The sequence below is a fragment of the Emys orbicularis genome, chromosome 4 (genome assembly GCF_028017835.1).
Source record: "Emys orbicularis isolate rEmyOrb1 chromosome 4, rEmyOrb1.hap1, whole genome shotgun sequence".
Taxonomy (NCBI): domain Eukaryota; kingdom Metazoa; phylum Chordata; order Testudines; family Emydidae; genus Emys; species Emys orbicularis.
This window is the reverse complement of record NC_088686.1, coordinates 4942962-4956880: the sequence shown is the minus strand read 5'-3', so window position 1 is coordinate 4956880 and position 13919 is coordinate 4942962. Positions and strand designations below refer to the sequence as shown.

General features: G+C 43.5%; 1 protein-coding gene across 2 annotated transcripts in view; it reads left to right on the top strand.

Moving 5' to 3' along the window:
• The window catches only part of MDGA2 (MAM domain containing glycosylphosphatidylinositol anchor 2), a 631329-nt gene extending 617640 nt beyond the window's left edge, over nt 1–13689 (top strand). For both annotated transcript variants that reach the window (XM_065403864.1, XM_065403863.1), the window contains exons 16-17: nt 11955–12060; nt 13601–13689. In XM_065403864.1, coding sequence (XP_065259936.1) covers nt 11955–12060; nt 13601–13689 — 195 coding nt within the window. The remainder of the gene's footprint in view (nt 1–11954; nt 12061–13600) is intronic.
• The last annotated feature ends 230 nt before the right edge of the window (nt 13690–13919 follow it).

Here is a 13919-nt window from a genome sequence, read left to right as displayed (position 1 = left end):
CTGTCAATTTATGTAAAACATGTTTTTTTTAGCTGAGCAACTTGAATAGAAAGTTTGCTTCATGTGTAATTTGTCTGGGGACCAAGGAGCAATACACAATCAAATCCCTAGAAATTTATGCTTTCGCCACAAAAAGAGAAATTATCTCTGAATCTCTGGTAACAATTAGGTGACAAAGAAGCAGCATTCCCTGTAGAAAATTCCCGACTTTGCAAAGATACACACAGCATTCATTAGAATTGCACAGCTTGCTGCAGTTTGTCACAAACTTTGTGCTTGATTTGATTATGAGATGTGTACAGATTTCTGCAAAAAATGGGCCCAACTCTGCTATCCATACTCACGAGGATGAATGGGCCCAGTGAACTCAGTATAGCTGCTTGAGTGAGAAACTCCTCTCCAGCATAAAAGTTGCACAAATGAACCTTATATCTTTAAAGCTATCTTACTCGCCAAGGATGATTATGATTCTGGGCTCCAAAACGTATGCACCTCCAAGTCTGCTAACCTGAAAACATGGATTGGCAATTACTCCTGATCCTGACCCTGAATTTATCATTGCCAAAGTAAGGGGCAGAGATAGAAGGAAAGTTATTTGGTGCCCATGTTCCTAGAGGCTGTTCCAAGTATATAAAAGGCAGCATGGAAGAGGATGGGAAGAAAACAATGAGAGAAGGATGACATGGAGGAGGTGGTAAACCAGAAAATGTGAACGGAGCAAAGACTGTGGGGAGGGGAAGGCAGATGAGTGGCCCAGCAGCCCCCATGGGGGGGGATGGGGCCAAACCTGAGCAACTTTGCCACCCTGGAGGTCACATGCACGGAGCAGGGAACCAAGGCCAGCCCTGCTAGACCAGAGCTAGCACTGCAGGGTGAGTGCAGGGTAGGCACTGTGAGCCCTCTCCCCAAGGGGAGGATCTGCCCCCCGTCCCAGCCCCCCAACCTATTTACTGGGTTGCCACAGGCTGTCAATATTTACAAATGGGTCCTGAGCCCCAGAAGGTTGAGAACCACTGCTGTAGCCCCTGATTCAGCAGTCTGTCCCTGTTCAGCAGAGCACCTAGTTACGCACTTCAGAGTTTTGCTAAAAAAGGATGAACTTGAGCACATGCTGCTAGGGAGAACTGGTTGAAATTTTTGAATGAAAACATTTTTTTAATGGAAACATGGGGTTTGGCACTCAGAAAATTGTCATTTCGTTTTAATGTTCAGGTTTTTTTCAGCAAAAATAAAAAGAGAAAAATGTGTTTGGTTTTTATTTTTGTGTTTATCATCTCTGTTTTTTTTTAATCTACTTTTCTTTTCCAGTGGAAAAATAAAAAAGAAAGAGAAAGGAAGGGGAGGAAAGCAGATCCAAAAAATAGAAAATCGGGGGGGGGGGGGGTGGAAGAGTTAGAAACATTTTCTATAAAAAAAAAATGTGAAAATTTTTGAATAAATGAAGAATTGCTTTTTTAATAAAACCTCTGAAATGCAAGTGCCTTCAAAATTGTTTTTTGAACTTTAGTTTTCATTTTTCACTAGCCAGATTTAAATATTTTGCTGACTGAGGTGAAGGACTATTTGATTTTTTCACGGATGTTTTTTGATCTATTAATCTTCCCTGTCACATGGTATGTAACTCTGCAGTCAGTATGCCTAGCTCCCATTGTCACAATGTTCATTTCTGGCATGTTAGTAGAAACTGACCCTGAACTTGCTTTCCAGGTGCATTTTACATTACAATGTTTTAAAGTGAGCGTCTCAAAAATCACATGACTCCAGGGGCTGGCGCTTTAAGAAGTATTCCAAACAACAAAAAGAGTTGTCGATATTGGTTCCTCCTGTTCATAATGATTTATCTACGTTTTTATAAAGTTACTTTTCATTGTGATATCTGCACAGTGATTAAAAGAGCATCTCATTGCTGCATTCCCCAAAAAGAGAAGCCATTGGACCCAGTCTTGATAGCAGCACACCTCACCTTCCTTCTATTTCTTTCAAAGCAGGAAGATATTCTCTGCCTGCCTATCCCACTGTGCTACTAACTTCTAATTACCCCCTCACCTTTCAGCATTCTTATGCCAAAATGTGGACAGAGGGGCATCACAGAAATATTTACTACTCATTTAAGCAAGATCTGTAGCCAGTCAGTTCACAAGCTTTGTGGTTGTTTTATAGTTAAATTTAAGGGGAGTGAACTGAAACGAATCTTTGTCTGCAGTAAACGGTATCCTCTGACACAGAAATTAAAACTTGTTAATGGGTTAATTTATTCCTAGATTTCTTTTACATTTTCCCAATCCACATTTCCAATACCGAAGCCTTGCTGGTGAAGAGATTATGAAGGGATTATGAATGCTTAGAACCAGTCTTTATGTAATGCTTATTCTGTCTGTTAAATATCGGAAGAAGAGCTCTGTGTGGCTTGAAAGCTTGTCTCTCTCACCAACAGAACTTGGTCTAAGAAAAGGTATTACCTCACCCACCGTGTCTCTCAAATAACCACATAATGTATGCAATGGTAAGTAAAATGAAAATAGAGCATATAAAAATGAAACACTACCTGCTGTCTGCATCATAACAGCTCTCAAAGCGCATTTCAGTAGGGACACTGTGACCAACATTAGCTGTAACTTCCTTGAAGTCTTTTTACTGCTGCTTTCGAGCTCTTGGCTGCAATACGTTGCATAGTTTGGCGCACACAAAGAGCTGTTTCCAAAATGGTTCTTTTAGCTGGAAGAACTTCCAGCATTGAATGGGATGCGGTTAAGGACACAATCTTCCTGATCCTCAGCTGCTGTCACTAGTCGTCCCTGGATGTAAATCAACGTAGTGCCTTTAAACTGGGGATAGTCATTGAAGTCTGTGGAGCTACCAAACTACCCTGGCTGCATATCATCTTTATTGTCTATTTTTTTTTCCGGTGGCTGCTATGAAGGATGTCCAATGGCAGAACCGCCTCCGTTTCTGTATCTCCAATAGTGGATGTTCAATGGAGTTACCCATGCCTGACCAACACAATCCTTTGAATAACCTCTCATCCCACGCAAGTACCCCAAGGCCCATGTCTTCAAATGTGGGTGCCCCAAGTTAGGCCTCGAAACCCATATGTAAATTTGTAAGTATTGATTTTCAGCGAGGCCAAGCACCTGCCGTTCCCATTCATTTATAAATCCTTTCTCCCATGTTTGAAAATTAGTCTCCTTCCTTTAGGAGTTGATATATGGGCTTAGGTGCCTAATTTTCGGCAACCACGTTTTACTCCTGGGGGCATTCTTCACCAAAAAATTAAAAATTCTGCACATAATACGTTAAAATTCTGCAAAATTCTGCAAATTATAGTGTCAAAATAACACTACATAATCACGCCGGTTTCAGTTATTTTGGTAATTATTTCAAAATACCTGTCAGCAAGTCTGTCTGTAACAATACAGGCACACAAATTCCCCCGGAAGCAGAAAGTTAAGGAAACCCCTATGACAACCCAGTTCCTGTGTCTCTGCCCCCTTCCCCTCCCCAGAGCCCAGCTGCAGGGCCCCCCTTACTCAGATACCCGAACCCCCTCACCCCCCAGAGCCCAGCCATGCCCCACCCAGCCCAGACAACCACCCCTTCCCCCCTCATTGAGAGCCAGGGCCTACCTTCCCTTAGACAGATTTGTGACTTTCTCAAGTCTGGTCTGGGCAATTGAAGGGATTCCTCAGAACACAATAAGGAATTGTCTTCAGCTCTTGGGGCACATGGCAGCTTGTACCATTGTGACTGATCATGCAAGGCTACACCTCTGCTTTTCCAGGATTGGCTCAATATGACCTATTCGCCAGTCGGTGACACCTTGGACAACAGGTGATGTTTCCTCCACAAGGAAGGAATTCCCTAAACTGGTGGAAAGACCAGCCCAACATCTGCACAGGCCTTTTTGTCATCTGGCTCCATCAGTAACTTTAACAACAGACATGTCACTGTTGGGATGGGGATCTCATCTCAGTGCCCTCATGACTCAAGCAGGCGATTAGCTCGTGAAACCAGTCTCCACATAAATCCCTTGGAGCTCAGGGCTGTCAGGAATGCCTGCCTTCATTTCCTACCTCTCGTCGAGGGAAAATTAATCAGGGTCATGACTGACAGTGTATCCTGCATGTAGTATATCAACAAGCAGGAAGGAGCAAGATGTCCCTCCGTGGGTGCTGAAGCTATGGAACGATGGAACTGGTGTATAGCTCATCAGATCCAAATTTCAGCAATCTACCTCCCAGATATTCAGAACACCGCAGTCAATGTCCTCAGCAGACATTTCTTACAGGACTATGAATGGGAGCTAAATGCTGAGGTTTGCCACAGCATATTCCAAAGGTGGGCATTGCCAGAGGTAGATCTCTTTGCCACCTCCAGGAACAAAAAGCACCCTCTTTTGTGCTCAGGAAGGGGTATGCACCACCATTCTTTGGGAGATGACTTTCTTCTATCTTGGAGGAAGGGTCTGCACTGTGCATTTCCTTCAACACCACTGATACTAAAGGTGATGAACAAAATCAGTCAGGACAGTGCCAGAGTTTTCCTTATAGAGCTGACCTGGCCAAGACAAGCTTGGTACACTTACCTGCTTCACCTGTGTGTCCAACTGTCGCTTAAGCTCCCAAACCTCATCTCCTCTTGCAGGATGTGGGTCATGTGCCACAGCCCAGCCTAATGTTTCTTCACTTCAGGGTATGGTTCTTCATTGGTTTCCAGGGTGAGAATTCTCCTGCTCTGCAGAAGTGCAATAGATGTTATGGAACACTAGGAGGTCAACCCATATTAGTTACCTGCAGAAATGTAAGAGATTCTTCCATTGGTGTTCTTGCCGCTGCCTCCTGCCTAAATCTGTGACACTTCTAGTCATCCTGGATTATCTAGGTGTTGGATCTGAAGAAATCAGAGTTATCACTTAGTCTGATTAAGGTCCATTTGGCTGCAATATCAGCCTTTCATTCTCTGGTAGAATAATTTATCCATATTTGCTCACCCAGTATCATCTAGGCTTATTAAAGATTTCAGGAATCTCTACCCCCAGATTAGAGACCCTACTCCAACCTCAGACCTCAACCTGGTACTCAAATACCTGATGAGGCCTCCATTCGAACCAATGGCAACCTTTTTAATAGCCATCATATTGGCCTGTAGGTTTGGGGAGATTGATGGCAGATCCCCCCCCTTTACAGTTTTCTTCAAGGACAAAAGGTCTTTACATCAAAACCCTGAATTCTTACCTAAAGTTTTATTGGAGTTCCATCTTAACCATTCCATTCATCTACCAGTGTTTCTTCCGAAGCCACATAGATCTCTGCAGGAGTCCTGTTTTCATATATTGAATGTAAAAAGGGCTTCGGCTTCCTACTTAGATAGGACCAAGCATTTTCAAAAGTCACCCGGGCTGTTCATCTCTTTCGCGGATAGATCCAAGGGGTCCATGATCTCTGCTTAGAGACCATTGAGATGGCTATCTGGAGGTATTATCATTTGATATGGTGCTCTTCCTCCCCAGCAAGTGATAGCACAATTGATCACATCACAAGAAACACCTACATCATTACTTAAGAACTGCTACCTGGGCCTCATACGCTTTCAAAATATTACACTTTAGTCCATGCCAATCTGATGCAGCATTTGGTACTTCAGTACTGTCTTCAGTTCTAGACTCAGTTCCGAAGCACCCTCCTCCCTCTGGGGGTATTGCTCAGAAGTCACCTGAAGTGGAGCACCCATGGGGGGGACCACTCAAAAAAGAAGAAGAGGAAGTTATTCACCTTGTGCAGTACTTGGGGTTCTTCAAGGTGTGTCCCCCTATGGTGCTCCACCACCCGCCCTCCTTCCCCTCTGCTTCAGACTGTTCTCTACGGGATATGAAAGAGGTGGAGAAGGAATTGAAGGTGATTTGCCCAAGCATGCCTATATAGTCCTGGTGTCTGGCATGAGGCAGCAGAGGGAATATGCGCAGGCCAAACTGCTAATGGAAACTCTCCAATCAAGGGCTCGAGAGGCACATGCGCACCTGAAGTGGAGCACCCATAGGGACTCATATCTCAAAAAACAGCAGTTACTGTGTTCATGTCTGTCGTAGAGTTTTATATTGCCACCCACCACCGTATGTGAATGCCTTTCATGTAATATCCATTCCTGGTGGGTTTCATTGTTCTCTCTTTTTAGATTAAAACTCTGTGAAGAGTCTTTTTGTTTGTTCATGAGTTAGCTCGTTTTGTTGGTTGATTTGTTTTTTACAGGGTTTTTTTATTTGTTATATGAAAAAAACCAGACCCAGGAAGACAAGTACAAGACATGTCGTATTTATGTCTGTGCAGAATGTTTCCATCTCAACTTTTTTCAAGGGAAACATTTTCCACTAAATGTAAATTTTCACAGAAAGTGCTTGCTTTTCTTGAAAATGTTTAGTTGGAAAACCTAAACAGTGAACATTTTCAGTTTTTGACACCCTCCCCCTTCCCCCCCCCAAAAAAATTGCAATGTACAAAGTTTAAATGCTCAGTTAGTGGTTGCATCTGTTTTAATGTGACTTTGTTTTGCACCTGGGCAACCTGTGTCAACTAGCATTAACGGCTTTTGCAGTATTGTAGCCATGTTGGTCCCAGTACATTAGAGAGACAAGGTGGGTGAGGTGATATCTTGTATTGGACCAACTTCAGTTGGTGAGGGAGGCAAGCATTTTAGCTTACACAGAGCTCTTCTTTAGGTGACTTGAGGTGCTCTGTATAGTTCCAAAGCTTGTTTCTCTTGTCTTTCACACAACACACAGTCAACCTGTGGAACTCCTTGCCAGATGATGTTGTGAAGTCCAAGACTATAACAGGGTTCAAAAAAGAGCTAGATAAATTCATGGACGATAGGTCCATCAATGGCTATTAGCTAGGATGGGCAAGGATGGTGTCCCTAGCCTCTGTTTGCCAGAAGCTGGGAATGGGTGGCAGGGGATGGATCACTTGATGATTCCCTGTTCTGTTCATTCCCTCTGGGGCACCTGGCATTGGCCACTGTCAGAAGACAGGAGACTGGGCTACATGAACCTTTGGTCTGACCCAGTTTGGCCATTCTTATGTTCTCACCAACAGGAGTTAGTCCAATAAAAGATATTACCTCACCCATCTTATCTCCCTAGTTTACTGCTTTGGAAGTTATCCAAAGCCAGGCAAGATTTCATCCTTCCAACATCTAATTAGGCTCATAAACCTCTGTTGTGATTTAGTCCAGAAAAATGAGCATGATTCATTTAATTCTTCAGAAACAAATGGATATTTTACACTAAAGGATGGATCTGTCAATAAATAAACAAATAGTATGCGCATGCACACAAATAATATGAATTGTAGTGCCTGGAACAGACTGACAGACTGTGAAAGATGGACAGGCTGCTCTGGGGAATTAAATGCTTCGTTTCACCACAGAACAGGTACAGCACAGGTGTTGCCCAAGGCAAGCGGTTAAGCTGCATGTCATATGCCTCAGCTAGAATGGATGGGCCATCTCTAGGGTTATGGATGTGGCTTAGTTTTCCTTCCCATCAGTCCATGTCCTCTCTACTTAGCCCCCGACAAGGATGCCAGACAAGGTCAGGGTCCCATTATGCTGGGCTGCACCATCACAAGTTTAGACTTGAAATTAGACGAAGGTTTCTAACCTCAGAGGAGTGAAGTTCTGGAATAACCTTCCAAGGGGAGCAGTGGAGGCAAAAGACATATCTGGCTTCAAGACTAAGTTTGATAAGTTTATGGAGGGGGTGGTATGATGGGATAGCCTAATTTTGGCAATTAATTGGTGTTTGACTATTCACAGTAAATATGCCCAATGGCCTGTGATGGGACACTGTGTAGGGTGGGATCTGAGTTACTACAGAGAATTCTTTCCTGGGTGTCTGGCTGGTGAGTCTTGCCCACATGCTCAGGGTTTAGCTGATCGCCATATTTGGGGTCTGGAAGAAATTTTCCTCCAGGGCAGATTGGCAGAGGCCCTGGAGGGTTTTCACCTTCCTCTGCAGCGTGGGGCACGGGTCACTTGCTGGAGGATTCTCTGCATCTTGAAGTCTTTAAACCAAGATTTGAGGACTTCAATGGCTCAGACATAGGTCAGGGGTTTGTTACAGGAGTGGGTGGGTGAGATTCTGTGGCCTGTGTTATGCAGGAGGTCAGACTAGAAGATCATAATGGTCCCTTCTGACCTAAAAGTCTATGAGTCTATGAGAGTCTATATGAGATGATCCCTTTTTTCATTATTTTGACTTTCGGCTACTAGAAACAGGCTGAGAACATCATCATCTTAGACCCAAATGAAATGTTGGCAATAAACTTCAAAGCTGGCTACAACTGTTACTTGGGCTTTGGGAATAAAAGAAGGCTCCAAGAAGACTTAGGGCTTGTCTACACTGGCACTTTACAGCGCTGCAACTTTCTCACTCAGGGGTGTGAAAAAACACCCCCCCCTCCCCCGAGCGCAGCAAGTTTCAGCGCCGTAAAGCGCCAATGTAAACAGTGCACCAGCGCTGGGAGCTACGCCCCTCGTGGAGGTGGGGGTTTTTAGAGCGCAGGGAGAGCTCTCTCCCAGCACTCTGTCGCGACTACACAAGCCACATTAAAGCACTGCCATAGCCGGCACTTTAACATTGCCAGTGCAGACTAGCCCTAAGGATAAAAGAGGAGCCCCACTGCAGCATTTCTTCCAATTAAGGATGGTCTGAACATCCACATTTAGATCCAGGTTGAAATCTTTGCCAAGTTTGGGGGCGTTCGGACTTGGGATTTTGATTGGGCTGGTTTCTACTTCTATTCAGGAGTCTCTCCAGGGAAGTACGCCCAGCCTGGCATCTATTGGAAAAAGCAACTAAAAGCTAAATTCCCTTTGAGACTCCCTGGATCGATGGGACAATATAAAGAATAGTTTCCATTTTACTTGTCAAGAGAGTAAAGTGGCCTTCAGTATATTTGTAAGCCCTGCTATTCTTCTGCTAAATGCAGCATTTCTAACAACAGCTGTGTAAAATTACATGGACACAGATAATAGCTTTTGCTAGAGACTGGTAGGGGATTGTGATCATCTGGCACATCCTGCAAGTAACTATGAGCTACACACTAGACTGTGCTTCATGCATTGCCAATACTCTTCTGCGATGATTTGTTTTGAGCCAGTGGCCAGCCTGGCTAATAGGGAACCATCTTTGAAACCTATGCAGCTTCTTGCCAAAAGCAGATTTTAATTCAATGCAACCTATTGTATGTTTGTTTAGAGAGTTCTTGGTGTCTTGAAGCAGTGCTTGTCCTAACCAGGAGAGATTTGATTTTAAATCCGGTTGATAGGTTCTGTACAGTCTGCCAAGAGAGGGAGAAAAGAGGAGAAAGATATTTTCCTTTCAAGCGGAATACTTTCTAGTATCAGTGTTAGAGTGGGGAAAATGTGATGAGAGGGTAATTACTGGAAACACTGTTTTCAGACAGTGGGCTAAAAATGGAAAACCTTGCTGTTTTCCCAATTACTGCTCCTGGTTACACTAATGCCTGCCTTGTTACAGTAATTAACCTACAATATCACACTTCAGTAAAATAACGATGGAGTCATCCACTACAAATGTGCTGCTTTCAAGTTTATTTAGCATTGCATGCACAGAACTTGCCGTGTGACTGAAGGCGCACCAGTCAGCTTTCAAATACATCCCCAGCCCTGCCTGTCAATAGCCTAGAGAGCAAATTTGGCTTAATAAACGTAGGACATGTGTCTACTGCTGAGGGCATGAGTACTGCAATCAAGTCTAATAAAGAAAGTAAAATCTGCTTCTGCACAGCATAATGTCTTGTGATCTGGTATTTTGGCACATCGTAGTGCTTGAATATTATTTATACGGTTGTGCCCATCCAGGCCTGGTGCCGCGCACCTCTTGCGCGATGCAGTGCACTGTTTCACTGGGAACTGAGGACTTGCTGGACATTTGTAATGAAAGCTGCGCATTCTCATTGCATAACGCTGACTGAACTGTATTAATTAGCAAAGAAAAGATGGAACCTGTCAAAATAACTCAATCCTGTGCCCCATTAAATCACTGGTAAGACTGCTGCTGAAATCAATGGCAGCAGAATCCGGCTAAGTGTTCTCTATACATCTGTACTGTAACTAGATTATTACTAAATGTAATGTATTACTCCACATAGAATTAAACATCTACCCCCAAGAGTTAATTTCTGTATCAGTGCCACAGTGTTTCCATATGATGTTTCATGCATATGTTGTAGTCGATGAAAGTTTAAAACTTGTCATCTCTGTTAACTGAAAGCACTTCAAAAGGATAGCAGTGTGAATTCGATTCCTTGCAAAATAGGTCTTGTATAATTCCCTTCACCTCTACAGAAAGACTTTGAAGTTTGCTATTGAATAAATTTTCTCATGGTTCTACAGTACTGTAGTAATCCATCATTAATACCTGGCATTATGGCAAATATTAGTAACTACCTTGCTACAGGCCAGACAGCTGCAAACTGGGATAATTTTCCTCTCCAGCTGAAGTAATACAGATTTCTGCCTCTAACTGTCTCACAAAGTTGCTCTCTTTTTCCTCAACCACTTACTTTCCTTGGTTGGAGCTTACCATTCTCGTATTCTGAGAACACACTAGACCAAGTCTGATTTTTTTACTCAAGGTGCCCTGAAAACAAGGGGTAACATCTACACTGGAGAGGTGCTAACCATCACAAGGATGGGAATAGCCTCTCGCTATTCATCTTTGAGCTAGGATCTGCTCGTTTCCTTCGCCAAAGCAATAACAGGAAGTGCTGTTGACACCTGGTGCTTCCTGAGAGACCAGTATCCAGCCAGGCCCCTCCAGTGTATGAACCTGGGAAAAACATGACGGACATATACCCCAATAAGCAGTGGTGCTGACATAATGTCAGTCATGTCCTCCAGTGACTTGCAATGAATATTTTCTCAAGCTTGTCTCAGTGAGATTGCCAGATTCCATTTGGCTGATGGCTGAACCCCAGAGTGGGTGAATGAGTGTCCATGTGACTCTCTGGAACCTCTCAATAGGAAGGGCTAAATACAACACCAGTCTGTTCCATAGGTTCTCTGAGACTGGGGCTAATGACCACCAGGGGCAGGTTGCAAACAGGTGCCAGGGGGTTAAGACCACCCTGTCCTTTCCATATTGCTGAATAGCAAGGGGATCCCAGCTTGATCCCAACTAGATGAGATGGGTGTCGCCGTATGGAAATGGAAATGGGGGGAACCACTTGGGGAAAATGGAGAACCACTGATCTCATCTTACCCAGGAGCTTTTTTGGACTCTGTCTAATTGACGCACCCTCATGTCTTCCCCGGAACATGGTCAAGTGCAGTAATAAGTTGTAATGCCAAGAGACCTCCCACAGAAGGGCAAACTCATGTTTAAGCCTGTTGTATAGCTAGCTAACGCCTCCCTTTTTTCATGGCTCATTATGTGAAATGCCTTTACTGTCTGGGGCCAGACTACCATCATACCTTTATTTCTATAGTGCCTCCCATTGAGGGACGCAGGTGCTATGCAGCAGACGAGCAAATGTCCAGTCTTGGGATGACATGCTGTGCTGCCATTGGCTGTTGCTTATTTTTGTTTGTTTGGTTTGTGGGGGGATAGAGTTGCTCCCTGGAACTAGTCACTGGTGTTGGGCTGAGGCTCCTCGAAGACATGATAGCCCTACATGCTGTTCCAGGCCTGCTGTATACTTGTAAACAAAGCAAGTTACAGTTAACATATGCCCAGACTCTGCACTAATGATTTCTCCTTTACTGGGTTGCTGACCTGCAAGTACAACAGGTGTGTGTACATTATCGAAGGCACATAGAGAGTAATTAACTACAGCTCTTTAATACCACATTAATTTCTGTCCATGAATAGAGCTGAATATTTTCTATGTGTCATGAATTCCCTGTATTGTTAATTGTATCATATTTATTTTTTGCAGCTCATTTTTGAAGGGATCCGAGGTCCTGGCATAGAAGGTGATATTGCTATTGATGATGTATCGATTGTGGAAGGAGAGTGTATGAAAGCAGACCAGCCAGCCAACAGTAAGTGGGTCCTCCAGACAGTGTGATGAGCTGTCTAGATACTTATACCGCTCCCCATCACCGTAAATGCGAGGCATGTTCTAAACCAGACCCTGTGGTGCAGAAAGCAAAACAAAATGTTACCCAGTTAAGATGGAGATGTTTAAAAATTTTCTTGGAACCAAAATCTGGAGCCAAAATATCTCTAGTCAAATATGAAAATGCATGTTTTTTTTTAAAAATGTAATGGCACCAAGAGAAGGAAAACCAAATGGGAGTCAGGCAGGCCAGGACCATGAAATTGTACTCTGGTGTGTAGCTAGAGGGCATGTATGTATGTATATAATGGCACTGGTCTATATTAAAGGAATACTAGTTCTCCTCATATAGAGCCAGATTCTGATAGCCACCGTCCCATTGCTCCGTGCCTTACTCTATAGGTCTTTATTTGAAGTCAGTGGAACTGTTTGTGGAGTAAGGTACAACTGTACTGAAGTCAGGATATCAGAATCTGTTCCCTAGACAGTAGACATTTGGATATTAATAACGTACTTAATTTTAAAAGTGTATAGATCTCCTTTTCTTTTATAATTAATAAACATTATATATGTGTGTGTGTGTTTGTGTGTGCGTGCACATATATATTTATTTGTTTTATTATTATTATATATAAAAATCTCCATTACCCTACTGATAAATCTGACTGAATAAAGAGAGGGAAGGAGAGAGAGAGAGAGAGAGAGAGAGAGAGATGGGTGTATGGGGATGGATGGATGGATGGATGGATGGCTAGATAGATAGATAGATAGATAGATAGATAGATATTGCAGGCACACATCTATGCTAAAAGAATTTTAAGGTTGCAAAGCCAAACACTCAAAAGTTAGGAAATTCCCAAATGTAGGTTGCCTGTGAAACCTTAATTCACCCCCCCACACACAGATTACTTTGTACGTAGGTTTTATGATAAAGTCTTTAATTATATGATCACTTACTATTTTTCTCACAGGACCTCTGCCTTATTCAGTGCCCAGGATTGACCTTGGTCCCCTTATTTATCAATAAATATCATCCAGTTATCCCAACAGTGCTTGAAGCTTGGTGGAAGTGGGGAGCCTGGCCAGGGGGCGTGGCCTTGTGGGGAAGAGGCAGGGCAGGGGCGGGGCTACTGAGAGGGACCTGGTCTCTTGGAAAGCACCGGGAAAAGGCTGGCACCATCAGCAGGGGCTAGATTTTGCAGCGGGGGAGCCACTGACCTCCTTCTTCATGAAGCGCAGTCCTACCGGCGCCACTCTGCATCTGCCCAAGGCAACGCAGCCTCCTTCCCCCCAAACTATGCCCATGTTAAAAAGCAGGCAGGCATGGCCCTCGCACTTTTAAAAGTGGGGGGGGGGGCAGGGAGGTGGTGCCAGCACCCGTGAGTTATCCTGTCCCCCAGCCTCTGCATTTCCATACGGGAACTTTCAATCTGTGCAGTGTCAGTGTGCCATTTACCCTTATGTGGTAAACTCTTGATTGTCTGCTTGTTAATTCTATTTTTTTTCTCCCCCACTCTTTGTAGATTTACGAGCAGGTGCTGTTGGGACATTAGCACATATATGGCTTTTTCCAGTGATCCTCCTCATGTCTGTCTTAAGTCATCAAAGGTGACCTTATCCTGGCAGAGGCTATGAAAGATTCACCAGGCATTGGCATGAAGAAAGAGTCTTTGTAAAATGGACATTTAAAAACAAACTACCAAAGATTCCTCCACTGACTGACTCAAAACATTAAAATAAATAAATAAAAATTAAAAAAAAAAAAGCACTGGGGATAAAAGGCATCATGGGAGCGTAACTGACTCTGAACCACATATGAAAAGCGATCTGGCGTAAAAGAGA